At 44.4% G+C, this 12,894-nt stretch overlaps 1 protein-coding gene across 1 annotated transcript; it reads left to right on the top strand.

Moving 5' to 3' along the window:
- Positions 1-622: 622 nt before the first annotated feature.
- On the top strand, positions 623-11,465 carry LOC128419909 (dnaJ homolog subfamily B member 6-like). The gene is made up of 8 exons (XM_053401181.1): positions 623-748; positions 1,790-2,049; positions 3,734-3,843; positions 5,578-5,631; positions 7,304-7,414; positions 8,119-8,221; positions 9,782-9,852; positions 10,739-11,465. The coding sequence occupies exons 2-8, from the start codon at positions 1,985-1,987 to the stop codon at positions 11,005-11,007; spliced, it is 783 nt and encodes a 260-aa protein (XP_053257156.1). The 5' UTR covers positions 623-748; positions 1,790-1,984; the 3' UTR covers positions 11,008-11,465.
- Positions 11,466-12,894: the final 1,429 nt, after the last annotated feature.

Below are 12,894 nucleotides of genomic sequence, written 5' to 3'. Positions count from 1 at the left end.
AAAAGATTGCAGGCAGGGAAGATTATGCTCCACTCTCCCATCATAGTCATCACTCTGATTTGAACCACCATCTCCCCTCCTGCTTTTATTAAAGCGAAGGTTCTGTTTCTGGATGCCCCAGAAGACATCTAATGCTCTGAAACTTGAAATTGGAACCCAACAACCCTAATGGAGGGTGACAATGGGGTGGCAGTGTTGAAATTCATGATGACACGTAGCAGGTGGATTGTGCAGATGTTTCCTGGAGAAATTGGCTAGGGAGTAGCACCATCTTCTCCTGCTGTTATACAGAAGCACCCACTCTAGGAAGCTTTGCTTTGGTCCTCATGACTAGCATCATCTTGGAAGTACTTCTGTTGCCTGCCAGTGCCTTTCAGGCATGAGTGGGGGGGAGGGAATAAGAATTATGGATATAATAGTTCATAATTATGGATATCATAATTATGCAAGATCAGCAACATGGGCCAAGGGCACTCTTCTCTTTCTTCCTCCTCCGTCTCATGTGTGGTTAATTTTATAATCTCCCAAGTGAAAAATACAAAGAGATGACATCATAATTGGCTGGAGCATCCCATTGGCTGCTGCTGTTAATCAGCAACGGAATTGGATGCTAGGCTGCTGCAGAGTTCCTCTCCCTGTCCCTTCCTATCTGGCAGCAACTGGGCCTGTGCAGGTGCGAACGGACACCTGCAGGACCTTAGAACTGTGCCCACCATGCAGCCAGGACAGTTCATCCTTTCACAATAAGGTAGGCCTAGTCAGGTTGCGAATGGGGTGGGGATTTACAGCGGGTAGGTCACTGTGAGAAGAAGGAAACTGGTAGTGGAGTGGTGACGCTGTCCTTAAACAAAGAATGTTCTTTTACATTTGCCAAGAGCAGAGGTCTTTCCATTCTTCTGGGGCCCTTGATACTGTTCCTTGGCAAAGACAAATCACATGGGGCTATGAGGTTCTGATGCAGCCTGGCAGGTTTTTCTCTGTTTCAGCTTACATAGTGAGTTGTACCGGTTAGAACCACACATCTCTAAATTCTAGAACTGGGGTGGAGAACCTGTGTGGCACTTCAGATATTGTATGACTCCAACTCCCATCATCCCTAACTGTTTGACCATGCTGATGACAGCTGATAGTCCTGGAGTCCAGAATCTAAAGGGCTCCAGGTTCCCCCTTCCCTGCTCCAGGTTAAACTTTTCACAGTGCCAGCCACTTATAGTTCATGGCAATGGCATTTTCTGAAACGGGTGATAGTTGCACTAACGGGAATAGATCAACCAGCTTTCACACAGGAGCAAAACCTCAGGGAACATAGGAAACTGCCTTTTACTGAGTCAGACCAATAGTCCATCTAGCTCCCTGTTGTGTACACTGACTGGCAGCAACGCAACAGGGTTTTAGAAAGCGGACATTCTCAGGCCTACCTGGAGATGCCTGGGACTGAACTTTCCACGTGAAAAGCACAGGCTGTACCACTGAGCCGTGGCCCTTCCCTGCATAGCTACAGGCATTTTACTACACATTTAAGTCTATGGAGGTAAGGCTACCAAGATAACACAAACTAAGGGGGGGGGGAGAGACAAACTAGAGTTGAACAGCTAAAAACTCTAAAGCTTGTAGTTTTGCTACTATCTTCAGCTTATATGAAGGCAGTATGGCTTTATATGAGTCAAGGAAAATGACAAAAATGTATAAAAGTACATAGCTCTCCTTCCTCCACAACTGCCTTTTCTTTGTGATTTGGGAGATGCTAATGTACATCCCGCTGGTATAAGTTCTCTTCCATGTGCCGTAGGGTCAGCTGTCCACACCACTGCCTTTTGCAACTCCGCATGGGGTTACCCAGCCTGGTGGATGGCCATGACCACCTCTAACCTCAGTTGAGAACCCAAAGACATTGGTTGACACCCAGAGACAATAATCAACACCTGGCTGCTTTTTTCTGTGTTTACATCCTGCTCACTGGTTCTGCTGGAAACATCAATCCACCATGGTCGAGTACTATGAAGCTCTGGGTCTCCCCCAGAATGCTTCCTTGGATGACATTAAAAAAGCGTAAGTGCCTCTTCCCCATGTCCACCCCATTACCATCTTCCATGTTCTCAAGAGAGATGTTGCCCTCTCAGGCATTCAGCCAATATGGGGTCTGGAAGGTAGTTATTAAATTACCATTCATCTCTTGCTATACTTTTGGTGTCAAGGAAGGAAGAGATGTTTGGGCTCTAGGTGCCGGTTATTTTTTTATTCTAGAGATCAGGCATCTGTTTAGGCATAGTCTAGGGGAGGTTGCAACATTTAACTGATTAATCAGCTAGATCAAATCAACAGCAGCAACAACAAAAATGATGGATGAAAAGGATGCCCTGCTAAATCAAGCAGCAGCCCCCCCCAAAAAACAGAGTTTTTTTAAAAAAAACACAACTTAAAAAAACAACAACATGCTGTAAATTTCAACCTCCATGAAAGGAAGATTCACCTTCCTGCATTGCAAATCCTTTACTGAGCAGGAGGTTGGACTGGATGACCAGATTCCATTGTTCTGGGATTCTCTTACACAAAGGATAATGGGCCTTTTCTAAAAGGATTCCTACTGCAATGTTCACGTACCTCACCTGAATAGGCTGAGAGTTCCTTTATTTAGGCAATAGCACTAGTACCCTGGTTCTATCTCTCACCATAAAAATTTGATACAAGGCTCACTGGGGCTTAGTCTCAGAACCTACTCCAATGTCAGGGCTCAAACCTTATGCCAGGGTTTAGTTCCTGGCACAGCTCAGTCCTCCAAAACTCTTCATACCATCCAAGCCAGCATTTTCTACATGAAGCAGCTACTTCACTCTGCTGAATTCCTTAGCCCAAACATGCATTTGGAAAATATATCACCACAAGAAAGAATAATACCACTGAATATTCATATTTTGCTACCCTTGTACTACAGAATCTACTGCTGGACCATTATATTATTAGGCTGCCTCACTGTCTGATAATCGGGCTGGTTCCCTGACTCCTCTTGTATGAGAGGCTTGCTGAGGGCAGGTTGTTTTTTTTTGTTTAGTGTGTCTGTATTTGTTGTATATATAATAAAACTCCGTCAAACAGCATATAATTTTTCAGGATCCTCCAAGCATTTGCCAACATGTAATTTATGAGGGTCCCCCCCCCCCAGCTAACACAAGACCCTTAAGGTTTTCCATTTGCGGGGCAATTAAGTTCTGGCAGCTCCAAGATCCGTGTCAAGAGTTCCTGAGAGTTGAACTCTTTCAGCTGATCGTCCCACAGAATCCGTGGTGACGTTGGAATGGGATAGCTGACTTTTTTGGTCATTTCTTGACACATCAGAATTTGAATATCTGTAGGAAGTCTTAGCATAGGTGTGAAAAGGTGTCTCTTTCCCCACAACAGTTCTGAGAAGATTGTGATGTCATGTGGGCAATTCGCCCTGGTGTGTGGTGCCATCTATACAGGAGTTTCATAGAATATTCCCTCACATAAGCTGAGACAGACCAGTATGGTTTGGATGGCCATAGTGCATGCCATGAAGTAATGAGAAGCTTGCTGAGGGAAAGTCGAAGTCTTTTTTGCATCTGGAAGAAATGGAGACTAGGGACAGGAGTCTGCTCCCTTCCTTGCCCTGGTGTCAGGAAAAATATGGCTAACCATACACAAATCTGTAGTAGCAGAAATGGTCACAGGGATACTGACTTTTATCATCCATTGTGTTTTCTGGGGGACCATAAAGATACAGGAAGAAAGCTCTAAAGTGGCACCCAGATAAAAACACAGAAAACAAGCAATTTGCAGAACAGAGATTCAAGGAGATTTCAGAAGCCTATCAAGTACTTTCAGACAGTAAGTATTCAACCTCTCACCAACCCTGTCTCATCACTGCCACTTGTGCAGCACTTCTCCTCCTCCTGATCAGAGCTTTACCAGTTGCATGTTTCCTATGCAAGTATGTGGTAGAGCAAAGATTGGGATTTTGCTTAAAACAAGAAATCCAAGCAAATTCATTTGATGACTTGGAGGCCAAAACGGGAAAGCAAAACCACTTGGCACACTGCTGCACCTACTGGGGACTAAGTGTAGCAATTTGTGGGGGCTTCCCCCCCCCCCGAGCTTTCCTCACAAAAACCTGCTCTTTAGCACTCAGTTGGAGCAAACGTCAATTCGGATTTTAAGCAGATTGCTGTTTGTTCCGATTGAGCTTTAAACAGTGGATTCAGAGCAAAAAGAAAAAAAGAAAAAAAAGGAGGGTGCTCAGACACGGAGCTTTAAAGCATGGACCATGCCTGGAAAGAGCGGGGAAAAGATAATTGTAGATAAGCCCTCAATGCATCATTAAAAGGAGAGACCAGGAAGAAAAGGACACAAAAAGGCTCAAAAGATGTGCAAAATGTATCAAAGGTTTGCAGTGTATTCTGGCACCTGTTACATGCAAAATGCTAACACAGACAGGCAGACCCCAATAACTACAGGCCTTTCCTCACTCATTATCCTTGGCACATTCATGTAGGTCCTTAATGCTACCTTATACAATGCACAGGCACCCCCCCAAAGGACTTAGTGTGATTTCATGCATTGGGCTGCCCCCATACTGTGGTGGCCATTGTTTCCCCCTTACCTGTGAAGGGTGTGTGTGTGAAGTGGCCTTCAGAGCTTTCAGAAATTGTATGTGAGCAGTGCCCCCCCCTACTTTATTGCCCTCTCTTAGAGACTTGACACACTGCTGGCTGAAAATGTCTTCTCTGCAGTAAAAGGTTGATTGTAACTAATTCCACCATTTAATCTGATTCTGATAGTATCTCTTGTTCATTTCAAGGAAGCTGGTATTTTCCACCTGTACCTTAAAGTGACAATAATACACCAAGGCCCCAATTGCTGCATGGAATATCCTCTGTTGATGCTAATATCCTCTGGGCTCAGGTGGTGGTTGGTTATCACACGCTCTATAGTCTGGTGACCCTGTTCAATATACCATTACCTATAATCTATTTTGCCATGGTTAATCTGTCCTGGCTATTTTGTGGCAAAGATGCATTTTCAAGTTTCAAACTATATCCTATCCTGGGAAGAACACTGGCAGAAGCAGGGCTCCTCCAAATGGACTATTTATTGAGCATCCATCCAGATTTGCTTGCACAAAGCCTACACAGTGGTTAGACTATGTCTGGTCTTTATTGAGCATTTATTCCAATTTGTTTATGGGACAGTTATATGACAATTCTGCCCATTCATCATTTGATACACCTGTCCATTCATCCTTTGTTCATCTCATGCTTCTCAATGCAATTCCCCATCACTTTCCTAACCGCAAAAAGTCCTGGTTTTTCTCGTGGATTTGTTGTGCTGGTGGAGCGATGGAGCCCTTTCATCTTTTTTAATCACACAAACCTAAAGTTCTTGTATGTGCTTGAATCCCTCCTGTGAAATGCTGACAGCCTAGATGCGCCTACAGCGGTTTCCGCTTCCAGGTGATGCACCTGTTATTCAAGATCCAGCATGGCATGCCAGACTGCTGTTAGAAACCACAGTCTCTGAGATCGGATGGCGGGTTGGTTGACTTCTTATCTTTCTCCCTTTCAGAGAACAAACGTGACATCTATGACCGTTGGGGTAAGGATGGGCTACTGGGAAGAGGTAAGTGATAGGCAGTCCAGGAAAAATCTTCTCCATCACAGAAGATAAGATGACTCAAGCAACATATTTAACCTAGTTCCATGGTTCTTTCCTTTGTAAAAGATATTGTGTGTTGTTAATGTGAAGTTAGCTATGGGAATGTTTTGGTTTTATATTTAAAAAAACACACTATTGTTTTTAATGTTGTTTGCTGCCCTGGGCACCTTTGGGAGGAAGAGTGGGATAAAAATGGTATAAAATTATTTACTCACTTTAAAGCAACCTGGGATAGATTGTGTCTGAGGAGAGATTGCTGTAAGGTTCTTGTGCCTTTTTCCTCCTGGCAAAAAGTCTGTATTATGTGTATGTGTGATTTTGAGCTGGTAAATAACAGAAGAGGAAAGGGCAAAGTAGCCTCTCTCACTCCAAGCGCCGTTCGTCCCAGATTGCTTTGGGTTAAGGAAGAAAAAAATGGAGGAAATGGTCACACAACTACACTCAACATGTAAATTACACCTTGCTGTAGGGTGAGGGTGAAAGATCTCTACACAGTCTCATTTGGGGTGGACATTGGTCAGTCACAGGGCAATTAAAAGCTACCACTTATATTTGGCCTCAGGATTGACAGAGTGATATCCAGAATGTGCAATGTGTAAAGAATAGATAAGGCATTTTTACCCAAACATTTGCCGTTTTAGTACTGGGGACAAATGTCAAATAATGTCAGTGGAAGTTCTGCTCCTTTAGTTTCTGAATTGGAATTTAGATGACCATTATATTATTTTTGCTGTTATCTGGATTATGTTCTTGTATTTTATTGTTGGACCTTATTATGAACTATCAATGGACTAATTTTAATGCATATTTGCTAACATGATTTTTTTCATTAGCCTATTGTTTATATGACTATTTAAATTTTGATATGTATTGTAATTGTTAGTGAATTATCTTACATAAACTTTTTGATGTGAGCCATTTTGAGGATGGTTCAGCATGGAAAAGTGGCATACAAATAAATAATGGTGGCGATAATAATAATAATAATAATAATAATAATAATAATAATAATAATAATAGGAATTTAGATGACCATGAGCAAATCTGTACAGTGTAGTACTGGATTCAGCTTTGAATATGTTTGTCTCTGGTTCCACCCAGAACATTGGGTCTATTCAAAAGCCCAGTGCTTACATACCTGGGGCACAATTTCGGAATCCTATTGGTTTCAGTAGGAGAGCAAAGCATGTGATTCATTCTCTCCCATTGAAATTAGCATTGGTTGGATTGCACCCTTACTTTGTGTTTCTATAAATCAGGGGTGGGTAACCTGTAGCCCTTGGTTAGACTCCAGTTACCATCGCCCCTAGTAAATATGGTCAGGGATTATGGGAGTTGTAGTTCAGCAACATCTGAAGGGACACAAGTTTGCCACCCCAACATTAAATTAAACTGTCCTGACCGTACTTGCTCATGGTGAGCTCATCTGCTGAGGTTCAAAGGGGGTTGTATACAGCAATGCCCTATAACAATCTTCGTCCTTCTTGGCTTTTGCATTCTGGTTCCAGGGCACCTAGATACGGGGAAAGAAATTTCTATTTTGACAACTTCCAGGTCCTGTGTCCCACACCCCATCACCTCATCAAATATCCAGAATACCTGGTTTTGACATATCTTTCCTTTTAACTTTTTTCAGGTAGACCTGGGGCATCATCTAGGACCAACATGAGCCCTGATTATATGTTCCACTTCCGCAGTGCCCATGATGTCTTCAGGGACTTCTTTGGAGGACGGGACCCTTTCTTTGGTAAGTGGTGATTCCTCTCAGAGGCCTGGAAGGTACCTAAAAGTCAGTTGGTCTAACTCCCTGCCTGTCAACTCACATAATCTCTCTGGCCTACAACCTGCCACAAGGAAAGAAGGAGTGCTATATAAGAGGTGTTTCTGGAGAAATAGTTTCAGGTGACTCAAGAGAGAGAGCCAAGATACACATGGTAGAACCAGGCAAAATAAAAATCTCACTCCAAGTAACCAACTGTCAAGGCTGGAGACAGAGGCAGGTCATCACTAAAATAATCAGATGTCTGTTTTCAGTGAAGTTGACTCTTTATTCAAGGAAATGAACATACACTTGGCCTAGTGGCCTCAGCAACACCAGTGGGTCTTGTCCCTATGCAGCAGTTACCAGGATGGAAGGTCCACCCTTTCTATGGCTCTTCCTCTCCTGGATGTTTCCCAAGCCGTCTCAAACTGCCTGATGGCCAGGCCCAGGAGAGCTGAAGGTCCACTGAAGTTGTGTAAGTGCTGATCTACCAACAGAGAGGTCCTTTCTATTTGGGATGATGCTTATTCCCCTGCCCCCAAAGGAGCTCCTGGCATGCTGGTAGAAAACTCCACCAAAGTAGATGGACAGCTGCTGCTGGTCAGTAGACAATATGGTATTCCTACCTGCGTATCTCTTGGCTCTCATCTCAAGTACTTGAGGCCTGATGTTGCCATCTTGATTTTCAGGAGATGCAATGCCATTTGGTGCATGTGCTGGTGGAGGAAATGGGTTCTGCTTCTACTCTTCATCAACGAATTTCGTCAACGGCAAACAGATCACAACCAAAAGGTGAGGGTGGGCCAGTGGACAGCCATGACTGAACCATTGCAGCTTTCACTCACTAAGTCACATGGTTTTCTTAGGGTGACCAGTTTCCTCGCTAGAACTGTTCCTGTGCCTTGAACAGCAACTTGACAGGTATCCATGTGTCAGTCTGTTCTTGAAGGTTCTTGAATAGGACAAATAAAACGCTGGCAAGCATTGGCACTCAGGGAAGAGAACAAGAAGATCTATTGTGGGTTGTGGCAGGAGGAGGAGAAGGGGCAAGCCATAGCAAGGGCAGGTGTCAGGGTAGGTGTCATTGGGCTACCGTGAAGCCCCACATCCCTTCTGGGGGCCCATTGCTCAGTCTCTGGAGCCACTGAGGCCTGCTCCTCTTCCTTGCTATTGCGGCATGTTCACTAGCCCCTCTACAAGTATGCTGTGACAGGAGCAAGGAGATGGAACAGCAGCTTCCTCTTGACCATGGTTCCCCATGCTGTTTTTAGATTACAATTCCCACCACTGTTCCTGCTAGCTAGAGATGATGGGAGTTGTAGTTAAAAAACAACTGAAGAGCCAAGTTTCGGAAACTCTGCTGTGGACAAATGATCAGGGTGGGCCCAGAGAGAGAGGAGAAGTAAGTGGGCAACAGTGCCTTGGTGAGGAGAGGGGCTCACTGAGGGCCCCTTGCCCAAGGGGTCACCAGAACCTGGAGCCAGCACTCGTTACAGACTTATGGGCTGTATAAACCCAGCCTGTGAATTGGGATAGTGCAGAATTCAAATCTGACATTTCACTGTTGTAATTCTTCCTTTTGACCATCATTACCATATTAATTATGTGCATTGTTCTTTTTTTAAAATAATAATAATATGCAACTGCTTGTTTTTGGAGTGAGAGATATATTTAACAACTTCTGAGAGGTAATGATATGAATATTAATTAACTACCCAGGTTCAGATTTGATTTCTGTTCTTGAAGACAGGATGTTTATGGTGTGTGTGTGTGTGTGTGTGTATGACATACAAACACACACAAAAAAGCAATGTACCTGTTTCATTTTAATACATAATTCTTGTACAATGCATTTAACCATACATTCAATTTTTTTTATTTTAGAGCAGTGTTACATACATTGAAATTAATTTTTAATATAAAAGAATAATAATTTAAAAGGTACATAAAATATAGTATAAACTTATATATTACACTTATAAATGATAACAGTATTTACAGTATTGACATTTTACTTCTGGGAAAAGTAACATCACATATGTAGCCAGGTTTTTAGTCACACAAACCTTTCTTAGATGTGAAAGCAGCTGACTCTCCCACTTCTTCCTACAACCAGTTGTCAGCTTATAGGGCAGAGATGTAGAAGATGTTGTTAGACTCCATCCTCATCATCCCCAGCCAACATGGCCAATGGTTGTTGGTGGTGGTGGGAGTTGCAGTTCAGCATCATCTGGAGGGTACCCATTTCTCATCCCTGGTTTGGGAGGCCAATTGGATTTGATTAAGCCAGAAGGAGTTTGGCTTTCTCCTCTGCTGGCAGCGTAACCTATTCAGCATTTCTCTCCTTCCCAGGATTGTTGAGGATGGACAGGAGCGAGTAGAAGTTGAAGAGGATGGAGAGCTTAAATCTGTTCTTGTTAATGGTAAGGTTCAGAAGTAGAGAATGGGACTTTTTAAGAAAGCCTCAGGTCCCGTGTGGGGCAGATGTATCTGTGGGTGCCCCAGTGCTCAAAGCCACCATGTTATGGAAAGCAGATTTAAGCTATGCAGAGAGACACAGACAAGATAGTCTTGCAGTTTCATGGATGGGATGTCCGATCCTACTGACCTTGTTTGGCACTGATATATCTAACCCAGTGGTTTTCAACCAGTGTGCCTTGGTACTCTGGTGTGCCTTGATTGATGGTTAAGGGTGCCGCAGGCAACACTGGCCTCTATCCCTCTTTCCTTCCCTTCCTCCTCCAATGCTCTCTCGCATCTCTGCCTGCCAAAAGCTTCCATGGCTGTTTATTGCAGCAGCCCTGGGCAGTGGCGAAGCTACCTGCTCCAGCATTGAGAGCGGTGTACATCCAGGGGCATGGCTGGCGTGCATCCCAGGGGGTGTGGCGCGCTGCCAGTGGGGGGCATGGCACTCATTGGGGGGGGGTGCATGGCATGGGGTGCGCATCCCGGGGTGTGCATGGTGAGTGATACGTAACCCAGGGGTGCACGGCGAGTGGCGAGCGCCCTGGGGCGGGGCACCGGCTGTGATGTCACCCCCCCGGATGGCACCCAGGGCGGACCGCCCCCTGCTCCCCTTCGTCCGCCAGTGGCCATGGGTATTGGCTCTGTAGGCAAATGGTGCCTCTGGGAGGCCCCTCTCTTTGGGGTGGGGGGCAACTCAGAGATCAGGGACAGCAGCAGCAGCAGCTGCCCAGAGGACAGGAGAAGAGAGGAGGCTGGGGAACCCTCAGTGTAGTTGGTTAAGAGAGCCATGGACTCAAAAAGGTTGAAAACCTCTGGTCTAACCTGTCTCGCCCTTTCTTGCAGGTGTGCCCACTGACAGAGCATCCATTAGAGAAGCTGGAGGGCATCATGGTGAGCCCAACAGATACAGGTCCGCACCTCAGTTTGGTTACCTTGATGACTCCGATTCTGAACCCATCTATGAGGTGCGCACCATCAGGCATGCGTTCCCCAACCAAAGGAATAAAGGCTACAGAGCAGGAAATATGTCCCCTGCAGAAGACACAGACAGCGAGTCTCATGATGAGTTCCAGACTGAGGATGACGATGAATCCCATATCCCTGAGTTCTAGCAGCATGATGCACATGAATTAAATCCCATATATTGGTGGCAAGTCGGGAGGATCTTGTTGCCACGTGTGCCTGATACAAACACACTGAAGACACTGATAAGAAGAATTAGGTGCAAAATGGACCCTGGGTGGAGCTAGGCAGTTGCTGAGTGGGGAGAGGCTGGCTGCCAAGAAATATGTCATGACAACAAGGAGGGATGGGCAGAAGGAAGAAGGGGGCAATGCAGTAGTGAATGCAACCCCTCAGGCGGAGAAAAAAACAGTCCCATGCCGAAGGGAATAGCTTCACTCTCACAAGTCACCAATCGACTCCACCATGGTTGAAGAAGACTCAGGCAGAAACATGTCCTCTAAGTCTACTTGTTTACCAGTATAGTGAGAACTGAAAATTATGGGATCCATTAGGACGGAGGTTAGCAAAGGGCAATGGGCTGTTTAATAAAGGTTGGGAACAGTGATGTTTGTTTCCATTTTCTTTTCTGATCAGCCATGGAGGAGATAATTGTGTTCCTCAAGACGAAAGAATGCAGTATGGTCAAGATTTCTCTGGCTCTGGGGCCTACAGCCTTGTGGTGGGGGCTGCCTCAGAGATGTAATGCATCTTCATTCACAGATGTAGTTCTTTAAATGGCAAAGCTGAAGACATTCAAGAAGAGGCCACACTAGGTCACCTTCCAAGCAAACCTCTTTCTGGCAGTTTTTAGCTGTCCAACTTCCTTCAGCTTTGACGATGTCTGGGCAATTGCAGCATGCATCCAGAGTCATTATCCGTGGCAATAAAGAGAACAATAATTTAGGACACGAAGAAACCCTGGTCTCTGTAGAGGGTGTTTACTATGGTCCACAAAAATGTGTAGAGAAAGAGTGGCTAACCTGTGGGCTTCTATATGATATTGGACTCCAACAGCCCCAGCCAGCATAGCCCATGGGTCAAGGATAGGAATGGGAAGAAACTGGATTTAGTTCTCAATTAAAGCCAAATTTATCAATTTTACACTTTCTGGAACAATATCAGAACCAAAACACAACCACCCTTCAAAATTTGCTCATATCAAAATTGAGTGATTCACTTCTCCCACCAAACATTGTGTAAAAAAATGCATATATTAGATTAAAAGTGTGCAAGAAAAAGAATATATTAGGGAAAATAACATGCAGAAATGCATTGTACTGGGCGAAACTGCATACAAAAATGTGTTCATTGGGAGAAATTTAAAAATCCTGAATTTTTATGAGGATTTTCAAAAGTTAAAATTGAAGATTGCTGCAGAAATGTGCAAAACCAAATTTAAGATTAGAAAAAAGGAGAAACTGAAATAAAATTGACAGATCCTTCCATCCATAATCAAGGATGATTGAGGTTGAGTTCAAGAGGGTTTGGAGGGGCAGAGTTTGGTCCTTGTGGCTCTCTTCTGGAATTCCTGGTTTAGCAGGAACACCTGTATCTTAAAGAAATGGATTAGTATCAGAGCAGAAATTGTTTGTTTGTTAGGAACACTCCTGTCTTGAGTGTCAGTTGTTCAGTTTGGGGGGCTGCGCAGAAAGCGGGGTTTGTGGCACAACACTTTGGTACCAGTTTAGTGCCTATAGGATGTGGTTGGCTTTTGGGGTGTCCTTGTGGCCCCCGGGTTTTGGTACTGGTTTGGAGTCGATTGGACAAGGTTGGAATTTTTGGCATCAACTTGTGACCCCAATTTGCTTTGTCAATTACTTGTTTGGGGGCGGCAGCACAAAACGCGGGGTTCACAGCACAAAACGGCACAAAACTAGTACAAAACTTTGGCATCAGTTTGAGGGCATCCGGAATTTTGGGGTCACATGTTAATGAAGCTCTCTCAAACCACTGTTGGAGGTTACGGTGAAATATGAGTCACCTCCTAGCTAGCA

Source organism: Podarcis raffonei, chromosome 1, assembly GCF_027172205.1.
Source record: "Podarcis raffonei isolate rPodRaf1 chromosome 1, rPodRaf1.pri, whole genome shotgun sequence".
NCBI lineage: Eukaryota > Metazoa > Chordata > Lepidosauria > Squamata > Lacertidae > Podarcis > Podarcis raffonei.
This window is presented reverse-complemented; position numbering and strand designations above follow the sequence as displayed.